General features: G+C 47.1%; 3 protein-coding genes and 1 non-coding gene across 6 annotated transcripts; all 4 read left to right on the top strand.

Annotated features, from left to right (window-relative positions):
• Positions 1 to 1,402: 1,402 nt before the first annotated feature.
• LOC120672568 (WD repeat-containing protein 53-like) lies at positions 1,403 to 5,665 on the top strand. Of its 3 annotated transcripts, none has more exons than XM_039953051.1 (11): positions 1,403 to 1,672; positions 2,562 to 2,658; positions 2,762 to 2,823; positions 2,941 to 2,997; positions 3,158 to 3,214; positions 3,784 to 3,840; positions 3,977 to 4,019; positions 4,172 to 4,249; positions 4,516 to 4,846; positions 4,915 to 5,062; positions 5,188 to 5,665. In XM_039953051.1, exons 1-11 carry the CDS (start codon positions 1,514 to 1,516, stop codon positions 5,275 to 5,277), a joined length of 1,179 nt encoding a protein of 392 aa, XP_039808985.1. In that variant the 5' UTR covers positions 1,403 to 1,513; the 3' UTR covers positions 5,278 to 5,665. The 3 variants fall into 3 exon arrangements, 2 of the variants coding, with proteins under 2 accessions (XP_039808985.1, XP_039808986.1); XM_039953052.1 differs by having other exon boundaries at positions 1,449 to 1,672; positions 4,597 to 4,846; XR_005674203.1 differs by having other exon boundaries at positions 1,450 to 1,672; positions 4,926 to 5,062.
• A 304-nt stretch (positions 5,666 to 5,969) lies between these two features.
• LOC120672570 lies at positions 5,970 to 7,508 on the top strand. Its single transcript, XM_039953053.1, has 3 exons — positions 5,970 to 6,370; positions 6,629 to 6,883; positions 7,121 to 7,508. Exons 1-3 carry the CDS (start codon positions 6,283 to 6,285, stop codon positions 7,297 to 7,299), a joined length of 522 nt encoding a protein of 173 aa, XP_039808987.1. The 5' UTR covers positions 5,970 to 6,282; the 3' UTR covers positions 7,300 to 7,508.
• A 301-nt stretch (positions 7,509 to 7,809) lies between these two features.
• TRNAE-CUC lies at positions 7,810 to 7,882 on the top strand. Its single transcript has one exon. It is a non-coding gene; the product is annotated as a tRNA-Glu (tRNA).
• A 50-nt stretch (positions 7,883 to 7,932) lies between these two features.
• Positions 7,933 to 10,910, top strand: LOC120673972 (60S ribosomal protein L11-like). The gene is made up of 5 exons (XM_039955032.1): positions 7,933 to 8,098; positions 8,232 to 8,339; positions 8,772 to 8,814; positions 8,898 to 9,093; positions 10,459 to 10,910. Exons 1-5 carry the CDS (start codon positions 8,096 to 8,098, stop codon positions 10,655 to 10,657), a joined length of 549 nt encoding a protein of 182 aa, XP_039810966.1. The 5' UTR covers positions 7,933 to 8,095; the 3' UTR covers positions 10,658 to 10,910.
• The last annotated feature ends 9,843 nt before the right edge of the window (positions 10,911 to 20,753 follow it).

Genomic DNA, 20,753 nt, shown 5'->3' with positions numbered 1-20,753 from the left:
GGGGTTCTGCTTTATGCTTTTATTACTGCCCAGCAAACCAATTGGATCTTGATGGCGATTGGCGACCAAACATTGACTGACCTGTAAAGCTGTTGCTAGTGTCCGCTATGGTACTATCAGCATCATAATTGACCTGAAAACAACTACTCGTAGTACTGTATTTGGTAAGCCCTCGGAAGACTTGACTCTATCTTTAATTTTATCACTACTCATAGTCCATTGATTAGTGTGCCTAATCGCAGGGTACACATTCTCGGGGCACAATGAAAATCTGAGATGCTAATCGTGCAAGTTTTTTCGTTATTCTGAACCTTCCACTGGTTGCATCAAAGTAAGAAATTTCTTCTAATTCTAAAAAGGGAAGACCTACGACAAGCAACAGCTCAAAAGAGCCACGGTTTTACCATAAGTCACTGCTGCTGGTGCCTGGTAGTTCCTTCCTTGTCATAGCAGTTGCTTTCAAGCGCCAAACAATGGTGCCCATTCCAGTTCCACCATGACCAAATCGCCAAGTACCTCGGTTGAAGCTGAAAATAAGCTACCAAGCGGGGCCTGGGATGCACTGATGCACACAGACTTGTACCTCTTGCCTCTTGTTGCTCTTGCCTGCGTGCGCCAGCAGGCAGTGACCGCGTCCGTGGCGGCCTCTGCTAGTGCCGGTTTTCCTGCCGTTTCGGGACGACGTGGCACAAGACTATATCGGCATATCTCGTGCAAATTTGCAGCCTGAACAGATTCATGCAGATGGTGGTGGTTCTATAAAAAGAAGACGAAGCTTCACAAGAACACTGGTACCTCATTCCTCAGCTCGCATTGTTGGCCTGGCACATCCAGCGGCCAGCGCAGGGCCTCAGCAGGCGGATCAAACAGCCTGGTGATGGATGATCCGCCGAGGGAGAGCTGCCCTGCCATTCGGCACCACAAATTGAGGCAGGAGAAGAGGGGGATAGAGGCTGGTAACTTGCCATGATGGCACATAAAACCGTCTTCAAAACCGCTTATGAATTACTCCCAACGGTTTGAAACCTGTACCGTGACTTTTCTTCAAATACTGGTTAATTTCACCAACTTTACAGCTTGATGTAGTGCTCATTTTTTAAGACCAGTACTGTTTAATGCACTGCCCAACATTACGTGTCACTGAACGAATTGTAAACTAGATGAGATTAATCAGTATTCGAAGAGAAATCGCAGAGTGGGAAAAAATCATCATCATTGTGGCATTGGGCCGGAGTCACAGGAGTTGGGTGATCGAATGGAAGCCGCATTGGGTCGGCTCGGCTAGACCCATATGGAAACTGGACCGAAATTGAGGGGATATGGACCGTCCAATTGGGTGATCGAATGGAAGCCGCATTGGGCCGGTTGCATGGTTCCGCGCTCCTTTCCCCGCAACCGGGTGGCGTTCGGCGGTTCGGCCTTTGGGAAGGGAGGGGCCGGAGCCCGGAGGGGAAGGGACCCGCCGCCCCGGGAAAAAGGAGAGGCTCCGTGACTTAATCAGCCACGCGCCGCCATGTCGGACACTGAATCGGCGGCAGAGGCGGTCCCTGCGGCAGCGCCGGCGGCAGCGGCGGAGCGGAAGCCCCGGAGGCTGCGGGGGCACAAGAAGGGCGCCGTCACCTGCTGCGTCGCGTCCTCCGCCCGCCCGGGCGTCGTCGCGTCCGCCGGCGAGGTACGCGTTTCTGCTCACGCTGGTCTTATACTCCTCCCAGAAGGTTGTGCCGTAGAGCCGGCGTCCCGCTCGGGAGTCTGTCCGGAGCCCTGGTCCATGGGCGTCCTCGAACTGCCAATAGTCGCAGGGCAACTGGGCTGAGGACACGAGTCGAACACCTCACGGGCACTGGCTTCTGGGCGCTCCTTTGAGCTTCAGTGCGGCGCTCCTTGATCTGTAGCAGGGAGCGGTTCAGCTGATTTTTTAAGGTCACTGCCAAACTGGGTGAGGAAACCATGCGCCAGCCGCCAGTATATAACGGTTTTGCTTCGCTAACGGCAAGCTTGGCGTTGTGGGCGGTTCCTCCTTGCATTTTCTGCAGATGCGCTGAATGGCAATATCATTGTGCAATTAGCAGCGCGGATAAATTTTTAGTGTTCAGTGACCACGGCCATTGTCTTCATGGAAGTAAACTACTTGGTAGCAACCTTGTGCAACACCATGAGTTTTTGGCTATTCCTCTATCACATCATCAAAAGTTTCATGCTAAGTAGAAAGTATCAGTTGGGAGGAATAAATAATTTCAGGCAGTAGAAAGTACTGGTATGCAGAGAAGCGAACTAAGTATCGATGTTGACTTGATCACTATGCTGGGAAATTGTGTTATTGTGTTCACAGGCTATTAGATTGCATTCAATTCGTACAAATTTGTCTCTGTATTGAGTACCAAAACCTGGGGTTTCCTTGTGTAGGCCTTCTTTCCTTGAATAATTTCTCACTGATGGTGATTCTACTGCAAATTGGCAATATCTTAATCATATGATTACGTACTATTTGGCCCCTCTTATTTGTCTGACCCTTGGGTTAGTTCTCATGTTGTCATGACTCATGAATTCTCCTACCACCCTAGGATGGATGTCTTTGCTGGTTTGATCTGCGCACCAAAGATGTGCTTTTGACCATTGAGGCAGCAAATAAGCCAATTTCTTCTGTGTGCTTTAAACCTGGTCAGTAATCCCTCCAAATCCGGTTATATTCATATGGGCATCCCTGAATCAAATACTTGGTGGGCATGTAAAAATCTGTAATTAAATTTTATTGTTCGTGTAGGAAATGAAGACTTTGTGTATGCCTCTGCTGGAAATGAAATATTGTCCTTTGATGTTCGTATGGTAAGTTCAGTATCCAAATTTTTGTTCTTAGTTTGAAGGTGTATGATCCAACTTACTATTGTGTCGCATGTACCTTGGTTTCTTTTCAGTAACATGATTACAGTGATTTTCATGTAGGGACCTCAATCAAAGCCATTAGAGACATATAACTACAATAGAGATGAAATCAATCAGGTAGTGTGCTATTCTACATTGCTACTACAAAATATTCTTTATTTAGAATGAATTACTGTTGTCACCGTGTAAACTTTCTTATAAAGTTCAGTTCATGGTTTTATGATGACATTGAGTTGGGCTAAAGATCCAGAATATGATACTTCCACTTTTGATGCAGATTGCTGTCACCTCTAAAGGTTATCTCGCTGCTGCAGATGACAGTGGGGATGTTAAGGTATTGAGTACGTTGCAAGTTTATGCACATAAACGTTGAAGACTACTGCTGTTTCTATCATTTTTTAACAAATACGAAATACCATGTGTGATTTTGGTGTTGGCTATTTTTGACATTGTTGCATGAAAGTCGTGAAAAAGTTTCTTTTTTCAGGGCCAGTAAAAGTGTAAAACAAATTCAGTGGGGCACTGTTTTTCCAGCTTTAAGTGGTAAAAATATTGTATGGCAGTTTTTGAAATGCTCTACTTCCAAAACGACATAAATAATGCACCCAAAGTTAGACACAAGCTGTGCATGTTAGGATACCAAATAAGATTGATGTATGGGGCTTATTTACTGGCTTATCTATTTGATATAAGAAACATTTGTCATTATGGGCAAATTTTACTGGCTTATCTATTTCTGCTTTCTTTTTGAAACCTTAAATCAGAAGTGGATTGATAGTTTGAGAACTTGAGTAGTAGAATGAGTGCCTCTCAAGTTAGAAAAAAGAAATGTGCAGCACATTGGTCGTCTGTCCTGTACTCCTGTTTAATGATTTTTCTTGAGATCGTCGTTTCATTTTGCAGATTGTCAGTACCATTCAGAAATGCCTGTATAAAAGATTGAGGGAAGCCCACACAAGTGTATCCTCATTTAGTGTAACTGGATGCTTTCAATAATTTTTATTTGCATAGCAGTACCATTTTAAGTCTAAATTGTACTATGTTTTCATCTTCGTGCAACCTGTATATCAGTTGTTCCTTAATGGTTTTTGTACAGATTTGCAGCACTGTACAATTCATTCCTTGGAGACCTTGGACAGGTTAGTGCTACATCTTTTGGCTTAATATTATAGTCTTGTTCCATTGTTTTGTCAACTTATTAGGGAGCAAATACTAGAAAATTTTCTTGGATTCTTTAATGCTGAAAATTTTCAGTGTTTCATGCTCACTAAAGATAGGTTTCATTTGGCAGCAATCACTGGTGGCCTTGACTCGAAGCTTGCTGCGTGGGATTTTTCCAAAGGGCGAACACTATTTTCTATTGATTACGGTACATCCGTTACTTTATATTAAATGCCTGTCAATAGCTTGCATTACTTAAGCAACTCCAAGTTATATTTGTGTCCTTTATAATAATTTTTCTTTAAGCATGGTCAATTGAGCCCTATTATTTTGCTAAAAAAAATGAGACCTATTATTACATACGTTGCTAAAAAGTATGTTGATATATAATAAAGCTGTATGTGGTGTTGTTTTCACCTCAAAATACTTTCCACTTTGGATCAATCAACAGAATAATTTATTGTTGAATTTCAGGATCACCTGAATTGCAAAATGGCAGTTCTTCCGGTAGTGCAGGGCAATGTTTCAACCCTGCTTTTGTTCATTCTCTAGCAGTTTCTGAAGAGGGCATTTTGGGTGGGTTGTACAAAGTTTGTGCTGTTGCAAGAGGGGATGGTGCTGTTGATGTAGTTGATCTCGAATATGAACTGGCACCTGCTAAATCAAAAGGACCTCCTCGGACAGCAACTTCGACAATGAGTTCAAAAAGAACTGAACCTGGAGATGAAAGTAGTAATCAAGGTCAAGTGAAAAGGATCCATCTTGATTTCACATTGGGTGGCCATACTGCAGCTGTGTCTTGTGTGTAAGTCCATTCTGTTGATGTATCACTTACATCTCTCCTTAAAAAAAAAACTAATCGCTGCTTAACAGAGCATTTTCAGCATTTGGTGAGAAAGGTAAGTTCCTTGTTTCAGGCGGCAATGATGCATCAGTGAAGATATGGGATTGGTCCAGAGGATTTTCTTCTGAAAGAAACAGTGATGCTCAATTGGTATTGGATATTGATGTGAAGAAAAAGGTCAGAATTGGATCTTCAGTTTTCTCTGAACTATAGTTTTTGGTTAGTTACATGAATAGTTCAGAACAAAATATATCTGTTGCATTTTAAAAATGGAGTTCTTAGGCTCAATAAATTTTTTGCAGGTAAATTGGTTGTGTACTACCCCAACCGATTCAGATAATCTGATTGTGTGCAACACATCCAAGGTGGTCAAAGTATACAATTTTCGGTAGATAGATTAATGGGGCCCATCAACCTCTTGGACAATTTTCTGAGGTAGTGAATGTTTCCTGGCCGTCTGTCTGTCTGTCTTGAGTTGGTCCTGACTCCGGTTTCTAGAGACACGATGCCAAGCCTGCAGCAGATATTTCTGAGTCAATATTTCAAGATTATTGTTTAGCACTTTGCAATATCAGTTGCAGGACAGAATGAAGCCGCTAAACTATTTATTATTTTCTTACAAGACAGATATTACTTCGTTGTGAACTTGTGATATTTTTTGTACTTCCACAGGCTTCTAGCTAGTCTCGGCATGTATATCTTCATTGTATGATGAAATGAATTTATGGTTTTCAAGTAAAACCTTTGGGCGCTGTTATGGTACGCATGGTTTTTCAAGAAGATATTGAGATGTGTATCTTTTTGTTCGTATAGATTTCAATATGGTTCTGGAACACCATACATGCTAGTTGCTAGGAGTACTTATATATGCTACCACGAATAACTGCAGTTAAATCACTCATATTTTGTCAGCAGTATAATTAAGGAGCCTGTTTGACTATCTCAGAATGATCTCCTGCCTTGGACTACTTTGGCAGCTTCAGTGGCTGTTACAATTTTGCCGCGAAATGCCGTGATTCTGAGTGCTTTTTTTTTTTTTGATAATAAGTGCAGTTTGGGTTGGTTGCTGCCTAGCTGCTGCTGGTAATGGATAGCTTTTTGGATTATGTCGCCCATTCCCCCCTTTGCCCCCTCAGACATATTACTAGTTGCAACAAAAGGTGCCTCTACGGACGTTTCAGTCTTTCCCAAGAATAGCTCAGGAAATCTCTCTCTTGTGGAGGGTGTTTCTGCGAATTATCCCTGTCTGAATCATCTCTCAAGTCTCATCTGCATGTGGTGAGGAAGTGGATAGAAGCAGGTCTCCATTCTCTCTCAATAAAAAAAGGAAGCACAAGAACAAGAAGCAGGTCGCCGTTAGAGGGCATTTCTGCTCATCTTTGGTGGAGAAAGCAGCAATGGGAGGCATGCTCTTACCGCATCATCAAATATCTCCAAACCCTCTGCGGAAGACCGCCTTTGCAGCACCCTTTGCGCTTCACAAAGGTGAGTGGAAGGAGCATTTTACTCTGCGGAAGCTTTCTTCTTGATGAAATTTGACTCTGCAGCATCTCATTCTCTCATCCAGCTCTATGACAAACAAAAAACAAAAAAAAGTTGTGAAAAAGCTGAATTTATGCATCAACACCTGATACGAAACTGCAAATTAACAGCACATCAAAGTGTAACGAGTAGCGACACTGAAGAGTCTGAATACTTCAATACTGTATCTCGTGCCGCCATTGAACTTGGTGGAACTTGCAGATGGGTTGCTCTTCTCTAGTGCTCCGCGGCAAGGTTTTGCGCGCCCACCATGCGCGACCGTCAGCGTCATCAGATCAGAGGCCAACGGGGCTGCGTTGCCAGACGCGGTCAGAAAGCATAGCAAGGAGGAGCTCATTGCTTTCTTCAGAGACATTCAGACCTCCATTGCCGAGAGCTCGCCTAAAGCTCCCAGGAGGACGAGGAAGCCGTCGCCTGACCCGTTCGAAGAGGTTGATCAGAGGAAGCAATCATATGGTATGTAGTAGATAGCATTGAGATCTCAGCCTTGTACATGATATGCAGAACGATGCTGGAGTTTGCACTCTGAAATTGGCATATGTGATGTGTAATTCAATTTGACTTGTGACTCATTAGAGCTTATCAATCCAGCTGCAAGCTTATATGAGTTATAAATCGAAGCACAAGCTGTTTGTTTTCGCGCTCTAGATATCACATCTGCTTATCATATCGTGATGTAAAACTTTTCACAAGGCATGGATGGAGATGGTGGCGCCGATGATTTTTCAGAGGAACAAGGAAGGGGGATGATAAATCTGGAGGACATGAAGGTGTCTGACCTGAGGGAACTGGCGAGGGCGAGAAGGATGAGGGGTTACTCCAAGTTAAAGAAGGGTGAGCTGATTGATCGTTTGAAAGGGGTTATCATGTAATAAGCTTGTCCATGATCAAGAGCAAGCAGATATTAGGGACCTACTGGAACTGTGCGAGACTAGTTTTATGTTCTCTTCATCTTCAATTGACCCTGACGAGAGTACACGAGTTCTTGTTGTCGATTCAAATGTATGATGAGATTTTGGCAGAAAGAAATGTATGACATGATCCGCCGTCTTTTTTTAGAAAGAAGTTGTATTATTGATCTTGCAGGCTAGTGTTACTACAGGGATCACACACAGAACAATCGCCGTTCCTTTTCCACTAAAACTTTCACCATTCTCATGTACATGGCACATCAGTGCTGTACCTAGACCATTTATGCAGTTCGCATAAGTCAGGATATATCCTCCTAAAAATTAAAGAAAATAAAAGATTAGAAATTACGACCGGCCAGAAATAAGTCATTACCTTAGAGGAAACAACCAAAGATTTCCCAAACAAATAGTTTGTCATCACTACCTTCAACCTATTATTTAAAAAAGTTACCTGTTCAAGCCTACCACAGCTCCGTTGTAGTCTAGCTGGTTAGGATACTCGGCTCTCACCCGAGAGACCCGGGTTCGAGTCCCGGCAACGGAATATTTTTTGCCCTTCCGTCGAACGAAATTACCAAAGCACCCCTTCCCCTCACAACATTGCTCGGGGTCAAGTACGTAATTTTACACACCATAAGGATTTAGGGTTTCCTTGTCTCCTTACAAAGCTTCCTCTTTCCGCCGCCGCCGCCGCCGCCCCTCACCGCGCTGCAGAAAACCCTGTCACCACGCTCGCGTTCGCCTCCCAGATCTCCCCATGGTGAGCTCGCCGCTGGGAGATGCGCTGCTCTCAGCGCCATCCCGTTCTCTTTTCTCAACGAGTCGTTCGACCCTCGCGTCTCTGCGGTTCTGACGATGTGGGTTGGTTTGGGTTTTGGTGTCTGCGATTGCAGGCGTCGGAGAAGAAGCAGTTGAACCCTATGCGGGAGATCAAGGTTCAGAAGCTCGTGCTCAACATCTCCGTCGGCGAGAGCGGTGATCGCCTCACCCGCGCCGCCAAGGTATTCGCCCATTCCCCACGAATACATTGTTCGCAGTAGGTTCTCCGTGCTAATTCATATACTTGATCTGCTCTTGTGGTCCCTGCTTACATGGTTTACTCCAGCATATGTATCGTAGTATGTCTAAATCGCATCTAGATGTGCTTCATTCTGTTTTTCTATTGGAATTTTAATTAATTCTGCGCTGTAGGTTAACCTCCACTCGTCAAACTGTCCAATCTTATATGGTGTCATGTTTGTCTTCACCATAACCAAATGCTTATCAGTCGATTGATTGTCACATTAGTTGTAGTTAAATGTTTTGTTCACACAGTTTCATTTAGAGACTGCTCAATATCTTCAATTGCTTTGGCATCTCTATGTGCATAACACTATTGGTTGTCACGATATTCGCCATTGGCTCTTCTCTAACCTACAGTGATTGTTTATCAGGTGCTCGAGCAGCTGAGTGGGCAGTCACCGGTGTTCTCAAAGGGTGATTTTCTTAAACCTGATATGCAAGTATGATTTGCGGTTTGGGTTGACGGTGCTGATACTGATGGTGTTATGATATTGCAGCGAGGTACACTGTGAGGTCGTTCGGTATCAGGCGTAATGAGAAGATTGCATGCTATGTGACGGTGAGGGGAGAGAAGGCGATGCAGCTGCTGGAGAGTGGCCTGAAGGTCAAGGAGTATGAGCTTCTGAGGAGGAACTTCAGTGAGACTGGCTGCTTTGGGTTTGGTATCCAGGAGCACATTGATCTTGGCATCAAGTAAGATTATCCCATTTCTGCTCTCCACTGATTTAAGCGTAGTGTATTTGTTTCTGTGAATGGGTGCTTTTATGATGATGTTGTTGCTTGTCTGTTAGTACTATGTAGAGGAAGTAACATGCAGTTTTACATTCATGTGTGCGGCATGTTGGTTGCTACTCACTATGACAACTTAACACAGTTTGAGAATCTTCTGTAAAGTAGATTTTGGGTAGCTTGATTCATTTACTGATGTACTGAAATGACCGAATCATACAACCATGGAGTACTGGAACGGTTCCATGTCTAATGAAGTATCTGAGATTATTTTTCAGGTCACATTGAATTGATGACATCCAAATTTATGCTTCCATGAAGCAGTAGCCATAGTACATGACACTATTTCTCTGATTTATTCCATAGGTAGCATGTTTGTCTAGTAGCAACTATGGTCAAGTTTGTAGTACTGTGGTGCACGGGACATTTTGTTGTGCTTTCATTATTTGACAATTTATTTCTATCCTGGAGTATCCCCTTGATTTAACTATGCATATAATGCCATTCTCATTTGATTTGTATGTGTAGAACATCGTACTGATGTTGTCTTTACTGTCTGCATATGTGGGCATTGCGTATTTGTGTCTGTGGATACCATGGTTTTAAAGGCGTCGCCTAGGCGTCAAGGCGCTCAAACAATCCTGGGCGTCCTGGACACCTAGCTAAAAAGCAGCAAGAGAGGGAGGGAGGGGAAGAATGGAGGGGGAAATAGCCCTGCCGCGTGCTCTGCCGCCAGCGCGCGTGTCCCGCCGCCGCTCGCGCGCGTCCAGCCGCCGCCGCCCATGGGTGCTCTGCCGCCGCCGCCTGCTCCCTTCTCCGGCGGCGGCGCTGCTGCTACAGAGGGAGGGAGGAAGGGGAGGCCGAGGGAGGGAGGGAGACGAACGGTGGCGGCGGCGCTGCTCATGGAGTATCGGCAGCAGATAGAAGTAGATAGGTTATGTATGCTGGGCTGACTAATGGCCTGGGCCAGCTGAATCCTTTTAGCCCAGTTCTTTTCCCTTCTTTTCTCCCCTTCTCCTTTACTTTTTCTTTTTATTTCCTCTAGTTCCTGCTGCTATCGCTTACTTCCTTCATGGTATGGCGTCGCCTACCTCGCCTAGGCGTCGCCTAGGCGTCCGGAAGGAGTCGGGTCGCCTCGCCTCGCCTTACCGCCTTTAAAACATGGGTGGATACTTCGTCCTCCCATAGGAATTAGGAATTTCAGAACACTTAACATATTTGGCATTTGGAGTTGTTGGTTCCTTTTACCCCTGCCTGCCTATTTTCTGCTTAATGAAGTGCTACATTTTGTTGATGACTATAATCAATCTCTCTCTTGCATTATCTCAGGTATGACCCATCTACCGGTATCTATGGCATGGACTTCTACGTCGTCCTTGAGCGTGCCGGGTACCGTGTTGCCCGCCGCCGCAGGTGCAAGTCCCGTGTTGGTATCCAGCACAGGGTCACCAAGGAGGACGCCATGAAGTGGTTCCAGGTCAAGTACGAGGGTGTGATCCTCAACAAGGCCCAAGCCAACACCTCCTAAGTGTCACAAGACCTTAGCCCCCTCCTTAGAGCTCGAGTCAATTAAGTTTGTCTGGTGCTTGGATTTGTACTAGAAGAAGCCAAATGCATTGTCAGTTTTGTCTGTACTGGAGTTGGATCCTTTTTAGGGTGTCCCGTACTTTCATCTTTATTTGTTGTTGGATAATCCCAAATAGCCTTTGTTTGCTACAGGAGTGGTGCTAAGATAATTGATACGTTCAACCGAGACTAAACCTAAACTCAGATGTGCTAAACTGAACATGACGCATGAGAATTATGCAGCTCATTTCCTATAGCTAATGAACCCTTGTTTAGTTGCCTTCAAAATTTCAAAACTTTACAAGATTCCTCGTCACATGAAATCTTTGAATGCATGGATGAAGTATTAAAAGTAGTTAAACAAAATAATTAATTACAAAGTTTGTTTGTAATTTGCGAGACGAATTTTTTGAGTCTAATTTATCCATGATTGGATAATAATTATCGAATATAAATGAAAGTGCTACAGTATTTTACACCCAAAATTTTATGCATCGGCCGAGTCTCCTGTGCTCGCTATGAAACCACTGCACCTGCATAGAAAGCACAGGCTTGTGTTCAGATATTCAGCATGCCTTCCAAATGAGAAGGTGCCTGAACAAATCGGGACCCTCTGCTATACAGCTGTGTGTTGAATTGGTTCTCTCAACACCCTTTTTTATGTCCCTTGAATCTGTGGAAAGCTTATGGAACTTGATCCATACCGGTAGTTGCATAGCTCCGCCTACAATGTGCCATATCCACATCAATGTTTCGCTCAACAAGAGCAAATTTTCACGAGGACCAGAACTACATCTTTTCCTAGGCATCATCCTTGGAATTGTGCAGGCTTTTGTGGGAAGAATACAATGGTTAAAGTAATTTAAAGATCATGTTCAAATAAAAGGCGAGCGTGATCAGCTCCTAAACAAAAGACGACCCCAGTTTACGTAACTGCAACTCTTTTTCCAATTTAAACGGAGGCCGTTCCGAACTCCAGATCATCTCTCGTTTGGCTCCACGTGGCCTGCAATGGCGGCGGCGGAAGCGATCCCTCCGGGTGGCGGCGCCGGAGATGCCCCACCCGCGGTGACGCCGGACCTGGACGACGGCGTCGTCTCCGACATCCTGCACCGCCTACCGACCAAGGACGCGTACGGGCTCACCGTCGTGTGCCCGCGGTGGCGCGAGATCGTCTTCGGGCCGGCGTTCCTCTCCCGGCACCTCTCCCCGCGGCCGCTGCCCCTCCTCGACGACCGCCCCCGCGCGCTCATCCTCCAGCCTCGGTGTAAGATCGGGTACTCGCACAGTCGCACCTCACCCTCGGGCCCACCGACCCCGCCGACAGCTTCGCCCTCAACCTCCCTCTCGACCCCAAGTACACCTCCAAGCCGCGCCACTACAAGGCCGTCAAGCCTCCAACCCCTGACCTCTGTGACACCGCCGCGGACAACTTCATACTCCGCGGTCTCTACTCCACCGGCGCCGACGACGACGCCCTTGTAGAGCTTGAAGATCCTGATCAGCCGGCGGACGTCTCGGTGGCTGACCAGTCCACGGATGCGGACGTCCCTGGCGAGGAAGCCGCGCGCGCCGCCCTGCAGCTGCAGGTGGAGGCGGAGGACTACGCCGTGTTCTTCGAGCGCACCGTCCCCCTGCTCGACATCTCTTTCGTGGCGTCGCACGGCCGGCTGCTGCTGGGCCGCAGCCGCACCAGCTACTACGTCTGCCACCCGGCCGCCAACCGCTGGCTTGTTCTCCCGCCGCCACCCATCCCGCCGACCAGCGACACGGCCTCGGGCCACCACTACGACCTCGACGCGGCGACCGGGCGGGTCTCCTTCACCGTGGTGCTCCTGGTCCGCGCCCGCCGCCGCCGCCTGCTCGTGGGGACCTTCTCGTCCGCGACGGGCAGGTGGGACACGACGCACCCGCCCGGCCCGCAGGGCGCGGAGCAGCGCCTCGGAGCCGCCTCCCCGGGGATCCGCGTCGGCACGAGCTTCTACTGGCTGAGCCGGCGCCGCGGCCACGTCGTCCGCTACGACGCCGCCCGCGGGCGCGCGTCGGTGGTCCGCGACCCGCCGGAGGCGGAGGGCTCCAAGGGGCGCCTGTGGCGGTCCCTGGGGTCGGCCGGCGGGTGCCTCCGGCTGTGCGTGTTCGACATCCGCGACGAGGAGAGCGCCAACATGCTCCCGCACGACGGCGTCGAGGGCGTCCACGGCGTGTGGAATATGGACGCCGCCGGGGCGTGGCGGTGGTGGACGACCTGTCGGCGTACTACTTCAACATGCTGTGGGGCCACGAGATGGCGCTGGACTTCGCCGGCGCGTGCAGCGACTCCATCTTCGTCGACAAGAACCAGTTGCTGCTGCGCTACAACCTCGTGAGTGGTGACAAGGTCAAGCTCGCAGGCCTCTTCCGCGCCGACGGCAAGCTCGCCGCGCTCTACGACCGCGTCCGCGTATTCCCCTTCTACAGGTCCGGTTGAGTTGATTGCTGCACGCTCTCATCGGTTGGCATCGTAGGAGAAAGCTTGTTTTTAGCATGATGCCTGTTCGATCATCTCTTGAGTTGCTGCCTGCCTATCACTTTTCCAATTCCAATTTGTTCCAGATGCTATCTTTTGTTAATAAGAAAACCCGTCATTTCGTCCTTAAATACAACTAGAGATGGTAAAAAGCCTTAATTTTTAACCTAGATAATTTAAGGGCCACATCCTAAGAGGATTGTCGGTACCCTATAACAGGGATACTCACTCCTACTGCAGCAAGACAGGACCCGCGTAGTCATCCGTAACTACGCCATAAGGGGCGGAGCAGCCGGGCCCCACGGGTCAGGTTCTTACCTCACCGGACCAACGACCTCGGATCAGCTCCCCGCTCTGGGACGGGTCCGGTGACGCCACGTGTCCTTGAAGAGGGGAAGCTACGTGCCTTAACAGCCGGAGGCCCCGGACCTCCCACGGGGTTCCGGACCCCCATATACTATCCGGACCCCTCAGCGGGGAGGGAAAAGACACCCCGCCTGGGGCAGGTCCGGAGCCGCCACGTGTTCGCAGGCGCAGGGACGCGCGCAGCAGCGAAGCTTTCTCGGAAAGACTCGCCCACCTACCTGAAAGGACCTTAAGATGCCTAGAGGGGGGGTGAATAGCCAATCTGCAACTCAAAGACACTTAAAAACCTGTCAGATGCATACTCAGCCGGGATACTCCGGGTATAAGCCCGGATACTCCGGGTTTTGTGGTCCGGAGTATCCGGAGCTATGACCGGAGTCTCCGGGTATGAACAACTTGAAAAGAAACTGCAGGAATCTGTGTATGAAAAGTAGATCGAGCTAAAGTACGAGTACCAGGGGTTCCTTAAGGTTGATATCCAACAAACAAAACTCACTAGAAACTCGTGAGTGAGTAGATCGAGCTCAAACCCTAGAAAAGAAGTCTCACAAGTAAATAGCAATGAAATCAAATAAGTTAATACGAAAGAGACAAGGATTTATTTCCCGAAGTTCACACCCGAAGGTGCTACGTCTCCGTTGTAGAAGGATTTGAGAGACGGTGCTCAAGAACCCCTATGCTCCTCTCCCAAGGGCGAGATCACCTCTCAAGCCCAAGTTCACTTACTATGGATTCCTCGGCGAGGAATGGAGCTTACAAACTTCTTGTGCTGCTCACAATCTTGATTGAGCAGTCACAAGCACGCCTAGCCGTCTAGGAACCCAAGGCTCCAAGAGTAACAAACTTGAATCCACGGGTTAGACCAAAACCAAGTGCTCAAGAGATGAAAAGGACTAGCACGAATCCTAGCTCTTGCTTGCTTCTCACTCAAATCCCTCAAAGGAATCACTCAAGAATGAAGAGAGGGGAGTGAGAGAGCTCTCTTTTGGCTTTGGAAGGAGTTCAGCTCGAAGGAATGGCAAGAGTGAGAGAACTGAAGGAGGGGAGGGAGTATTTATACCCCTTGACCCAAAAATAGCCGTTGAGCGAACAGTTACCTGGAGACTCCGGGTATATGCCCGGAGACTCCGGGCAACCCTAACTTTTCGGCCCGAGAACAGCACCCGGACACTCCGGGCAAAGGGGTCCGGAGTATCCGGCCCTATACCCGGAGTATCCGGGTTAGGCAGGATGGAAACTCATGTTTTGCTCTTTTGAGTGTATTTTGTGGCTCTCAGATGTTTGTCTAGGTTCTCTTGAGCACAAGATTTAAATCGAAACCCTTGAATCAAGTCCCTCTTAATAGTACGGCGTCCCTATACTCAAATTTCAAATATAAAATCTAATTCCTTGAGCATGCTTGAATTACGCCTTTTCATTTCCTTTTTGAGGGGTCGTACGTCGTCTTTCGTTTCACCTATACAAACTCATCACCTGCACACATTATCAATTACACAATTAAATATATATGTGTTTTGTCATTATTCATCAAAACCCACTTAGGGGCCTAGATCACTTTCAATCTCCCCCTTTTTGGTGATTGATGACAATCCACATGTAGCTCATTTGATAATCATAAAACAGTAAACGTCTAGCATATAAGAGCTCCCCCTTAATGTATGCCATGAACTTTTGAATTTCAAACTTGACTTGACATGTCAACAATTTTGGCATATATATCAAGAGAACCACAAAAGCTCTTATATGTTTTACAGTGGGGTGAACAAGTGAGTGCAAAGACAAGTGTGATGCATATGGCATGATATTCACTAAAAAAAAGAGTGTTCGACAGTAGGACCCGGAGACTCCGGGTAGGAGCCCGGAGACTCCGGTCAGGGAATCCGGAGAATCCGGCCTGGGGCCCGGAGTATCCGGCCCTTCTGAACTAGAACACAGAAACACAGATAGTTACACAGCTCAAATATGTCACATACTAGCGGAAATTCCTTAGAAAGTAGCACATAGATAAGTAACACATCTAGGCACAAAGTAGCACACATTACAAATGTTCTCACACCACATAGTCCTCACAAATGATCGAGAAAGTTCGAAATGGAATGGAAACGACATAAGTTCGATACAAGGCGATACATGCCCAAATGAGTACATAAATGGCATTTTCACTCCCCCTTTGTCATCAAGTGCCAAAAAGGGAATGAAAAGAAGCATGAAGTCCATCTACTCATCATCTTCATCTTGGGCGACATCCTCGGAGGTGTCCTCATCTTCCTCGGTCTTCTCTTCCTCATCAAAGATTTCTTGGCCACTTGGAGGAGCACGGCGAGAGGAAGTAGAAGCATGACGAGGAGGAGAACGGGCTTGGCGACGAGCACGTGGAAGAGGAGCATGAGCAGCAGCAACAGCAGCCTCGGCGGCGGCATCCCACTCAGCAAATGGATCATCGAAGTCCGGGAGCTCGTGGTGCGTGTCCAAAGGAAGCCCCATGTGACCCATAATCTCATTGACCGACCTTGCGTTCTCATGAACATCTTGTGCAATGTTCCTGCACATCCCAAACAAACTGCGGAGGGCCCTCTTCACAAAAGAGTCATGGTGACGGTGACGAGACGATGAAGAGGCACCCACAGATGATGGAGCAGGATCATGTCTTGGGTTTCTTGTTGCACCGGCATGAGATGGAGGAAGAGGTGGTGCATCACCAGAGCGGGCACGCAGGTGAAGAGGTTCACGCTTGACTGTCTTTGGAAATGTGACCTTTGTCACCCTCTCAATCATGTACATGATGTACGGTGCAGCAGGAAGTGACTTCTTGGCCTCAATCATAGTCCTTCTTAGCTCATTTCAAATGAAGTCCATGATGCAAAAAGGTTTTCCACTGGGCAAAGTCCGGGCTAGAAGGTTTACTGCATAGTATCTATGTGCAATGGAATCACCATCCTTTGCATCAATGGTGGCTCTAAAGAATTGATTAATTGCATAGTATACCGGTAAAAGATGGTTCGCCTTTCCTTCTTGAGCGCAAATAGGATTGTAGAACAAGGTAGGTACTTGATATGGCTTGAGTTGTTCCTCAACATGAATGGGATCTCTTTTCTCATCCTCAGTGCCAAGTCCAAGTAACCTAGAAAAGGTCATGTAATCTACTCCATATTTGACTCCCTCGGTGGTCCAATAGAAAGCAATCTCTTTTTCATCATAGTACAAGGAAGAGTGGAATTGACCTAGGATCTCCTCATTCCAATCATAGCGAAAGCCCATGATATCATAAAGTCCCATCTCCTTGCACTTATCCATAGCCTCATTAAAGAATGGATCCTTCATATCTTCATAATATTTCCAATCCACGTATTTGCATGGGACAATGGGAGCATGAGACTTGCGCATCACCACTGAGGAGTTTACACCAAAAACGCCTCTCAAGACCTTCACTCTTGTCATATTTGTAGACTTTCTCCTTGCGTGCCTTCCTAAGTGCCACATCTTGCTTGTAGTAATTTCTTTCCATCTCAACCGTAAAGCTAGGAACAATTCCAGGTCGATGAATCCTTGGTACGCTTGGATAGTCGCGCTGCTCAGAGGAGTATTCAACTTGCAAGCGAGGAGGGGTTTTAGGACAAATGTCATGAGCAATACCCTTGCTTGTTGGAGTTGGACGGGATGGAGGAGCCGCGAGTCGGCTTTGCAAAATGTAAGGAGCTTTCCTTGGCTCCTTTCTTGAACTGCTGCCAGCGGGTTCCTTGCCCGCGCGATGACGTGGATGCAACTCCCTTGGAGGGTTTGGAGGATCCTCCCTTGGATCATGACGTCGCTTTTGCCTCCTATGTTCCGCATCCTCCAGAGACTCACCAGCACGTGGCCTCACCATGCCTTTGAGACCGTTGAGAGCGCGGGAACTTCAAATCCAAAGCCTCCCCGGAGTTTCCAGAGGGGAGAAGAGCCTTCCTTCAAAGATTGACGAGTTCGTAATGGTTGGAAGGTTGAAATCGCCCCTAGGGTGAGAGAGAGGGAGAGGAGAAGGGAGAGGGCGGCGTCGGCAGTGAAAAAGAAGAGCTACCGTGTTACCCTCGACCCCCCAGCGCGGTATATAGGAAAAATTAATTATCCGGAGTATCCGGCCTCTGGGCCGGAGAATCCGGACCGTCTGGAGACTCCGGTTATCAGGCCGGAGACTCCGGCTCCCCCTCAATCTGAGCAGACAATGGCTCAGAAGAACTTGATCTAGATGGATTTGGTAGAGATAGATTTTGAAGATCTAAAGGTGTGAGAGAAATTACTTGACTCAAGATCAGCCAACAATCAATCAAGGAGAACAATGATCTCAAGTGAGTAAAGTGAAGAACCAAACTTTTCATAAAACAAAAGTCACACATTTTTGAAAGTTTTCAAGATCTTTTCATTTAGAGAACCACTTAATCTAATATCATTCAAGTGTATGCAGTAATTCAAGCTAGGTTACGAGAATCCAAGATGTTTAGTTCACTTCTCAAAGCACAAAACCTTGACTCATCTAGAGGCTTAGTAAAGATATCGGCAAGTTGCCCGTCGATGCTTACATGTTATAAAGCAATATCTCCCTTAGCCTCATGATCCCTTAAGAAGTGATGCCGAATATCTATGTGCTTTGTTCGGGAGTGTTGTACCGGGTTGTTTGCTAACTTGATTGCACTCTCATTGTCACAAAATAGAGGAATTGCATCAAAATGACAACCAAAGTCACTCAACGTTTGTCTCATCCACAAGAGTTGTGCACAACACGCACTAGCGGCGACATACTCGGCCTCCGCCGTGGACAAGGCAACCAAATTTTGTTTCTTAGAGCTCCAAGCTACTAAGGACCAGCCAAGGAATTAACAAGTCCTCGTAGTGCTCTTTCGATCCACTTTGCAACCGGCATAATCCGAATCGGAATAGCCAAGTAAGTCGAAAGATGAGCCCTTGGGATACCATAAACCAAGGTTAGGAGTGAAGACCAAATATCTTAGGATTCTCTTAACCGCCATCAAATGACATTCTTTCGGATTAGCTTGAAATCTTGCACACATGCACACACTAAGCATAATATCGGGCATAGATGCACACAGATAAAGAAGGGATCCAATCATGGAGCGATATACCTTTTGATCCACGGCCTTGCCATCTTCATTGAGGTCGAGATGCCCATTGGTTGGCATGGGAGTTTTGATGGGCTTGGCATTTTCCATGTCAATCTTCTTGAGCATATCCATGATGTACTTGATTTGACTAATGAAAGTGACATCCTTGAGTTGCTTGATTTGAAATCTAAGGAAGAAGGTCAACTCACCCATCATAGACATCTCAAATCTCTTTGTCATAATCCTACTAAAATCATCGCACCAAGTTTTGTTAGTAGAGCCAAATATAATGTCATCGACATATATTTGGCACACAAAGATATCTCTATCAACTTTGCGAGTGAAAAGAGTAGGATCGGCTTTGCCTATTTCAAAGCTTTTCCTTAAGAGAAAGTCCTTAAGGCATTCATACCATGCTCTAGGGGCTTGCTTTAGCCCATTGAGCGCCTTATGGAGCAAGTAGACGTGGTTTGAGAATTTGGGATCTTCAAAACCCGGTGGTTGCTCAACATATACTAATTCGGAGATTGGACCATTAAGAAAAGCACTCTTCACGTCCATTTGATATAGCTTGAAATCATGGTGAGTAGCATAGGCAAGCAAAATACGAATTGATTCAAGCCTAGCTACGGGTGCATAAGTCTCACCAAAATCCAAACCTTCGATTTGTGTGTAGCCTTGAGCAACCAACCTTGCTTTGTTTCTTGTCACCACGCCATGTTCATCTTGTTTGTTTCGAAAGACCCACTTGGTTCCAATTATATTTTGCTTGGGTCTTTCTACTAAGGACCAGACTTCATTCCGAGTGAAGTTGTTCAATTCCTCTTGCATAGCCATCACCCAATCCGGATCATCCAATGCTTCCTCCATCTTAAGAGGTTCCAAGGAAGAGACAAACGAGTAATGTTCACAAAAAGTAGCCAAACGAGATCGAGTGGTTACCCCTTTACTTATGCTTCCAAGGATATTATCCACGGGATGATCCTTTTGAATTATGTGATGAACTCTTGGATGTGGAATGGAGGATTGATGTTGGATTGGTCCAGCTTCTCTATCGTCTTGAGACTGGTCTTTATGTTGAGTTGATGCTTCGGCTTGAGTGGCCCGGATACTCCGGTCTGGAGTCCGGATACTCCGGTCAAGATGTCTGGAGTCTCCGGCTTCATATCCGGAGTTTCCGGGTTTTGCAGTGGACGTAGAGGTAGATGGCCCTTGAAACATCAACTCATCATCATTATCATTGTCCACTTGTTCTTGAGGCTTTATCTCACCAATCGCCAACTTCTTGATGACTTGACTTGATGATTCTTCCATTCCTACAACATTATCAACTTGCTCTCCTTGAGAGCCATTAGATTCATCAAATGTCACGTCACACGCTATTTCAACACAACCGGAGGTTTTGTTGAAAACACGGTAGCCATGAGCATTTGAGGCATAACCAAGAAGAAATCCTTCATCAACTTTAGGTGCAAACTTATAGTTCTTGGGCTTCTTGTTTAGAATGAAGCACTTACTTCCAAAGACTCTAGAGTAAGACACGTTAGGCTTTTTACCAAGTAGGAGTTCGTATGCTATCGGGTACCACGATTAGGGATACCCTAATTGGGGTACTAAGATCACTCTTGAAAACGCAAGCACATGTTAAGCGACTGAGCCCACGAAGGCCCACGGCCTGCTTCCCATCCGGAAGAAAGGAAAGGACTCAAAGAAGTCCAGCGTGCGGCCCATTCGCATCCCCCTCGAACCTGCGGGACGATCTCCGCCTCGCTCGAGGGTCCCCGTCGAGACCCCTCGACTGCGCTCCGCATCTCCGACTCGCTCGATGGTAGCAAACCTACCCTCAAGGGAGTAACTCATCTCCGCCTCGCTCGAGGCCACCTCTCGGCACAAGGGACAAACGGCCCTGCTGCTCACCCATCCGTCGTACGAAGGCATTAAAGGCCAGCCACTCCACCACGGCACCCAGGACAGGCGGCGTCGGGCCGCCATTCCCACAGTGGATGTGACCGGGGTCCCATCCGCTGACTCCGGTCCCCGCTCCACCATCCCGGATGCTGTAGCAGCACTGTGGGACCTGCGACGCGGGACAA

Source organism: Panicum virgatum, chromosome 5N (genome assembly GCF_016808335.1).
Source record: "Panicum virgatum strain AP13 chromosome 5N, P.virgatum_v5, whole genome shotgun sequence".
NCBI lineage: Eukaryota > Viridiplantae > Streptophyta > Magnoliopsida > Poales > Poaceae > Panicum > Panicum virgatum.
Note: the sequence above shows the minus strand (reverse complement) of the source record. Positions and strands in the feature narration are given on the sequence as shown.

Coding starts and splice junctions, on each gene's coding strand:
- LOC120672568 (XM_039953051.1), top strand. CDS start 1,514: ATGTCGGACACTGAATCGGCGGCAGAGGCGGTCCCTGCGGCAGCGCCG. Junction 2,998..3,157: donor ATAGAGATGAAATCAATCAG/GTAGTGTGCTAT, acceptor CTTTTGATGCAG/ATTGCTGTCACCTCTAAAGG. Junction 3,841..3,976: donor TGAGGGAAGCCCACACAAGT/GTATCCTCATTT, acceptor GTTTTTGTACAG/ATTTGCAGCACTGTACAATT.
- LOC120672570 (XM_039953053.1), top strand. CDS start 6,283: ATGGGAGGCATGCTCTTACCGCATCATCAAATATCTCCAAACCCTCTG. Junction 6,371..6,628: donor ACCCTTTGCGCTTCACAAAG/GTGAGTGGAAGG, acceptor TGGAACTTGCAG/ATGGGTTGCTCTTCTCTAGT. Junction 6,884..7,120: donor TCAGAGGAAGCAATCATATG/GTATGTAGTAGA, acceptor ACTTTTCACAAG/GCATGGATGGAGATGGTGGC.
- LOC120673972 (XM_039955032.1), top strand. Junction 8,815..8,897: donor GTCACCGGTGTTCTCAAAGG/GTGATTTTCTTA, acceptor ATGATATTGCAG/CGAGGTACACTGTGAGGTCG. Junction 9,094..10,458: donor CACATTGATCTTGGCATCAA/GTAAGATTATCC, acceptor GCATTATCTCAG/GTATGACCCATCTACCGGTA.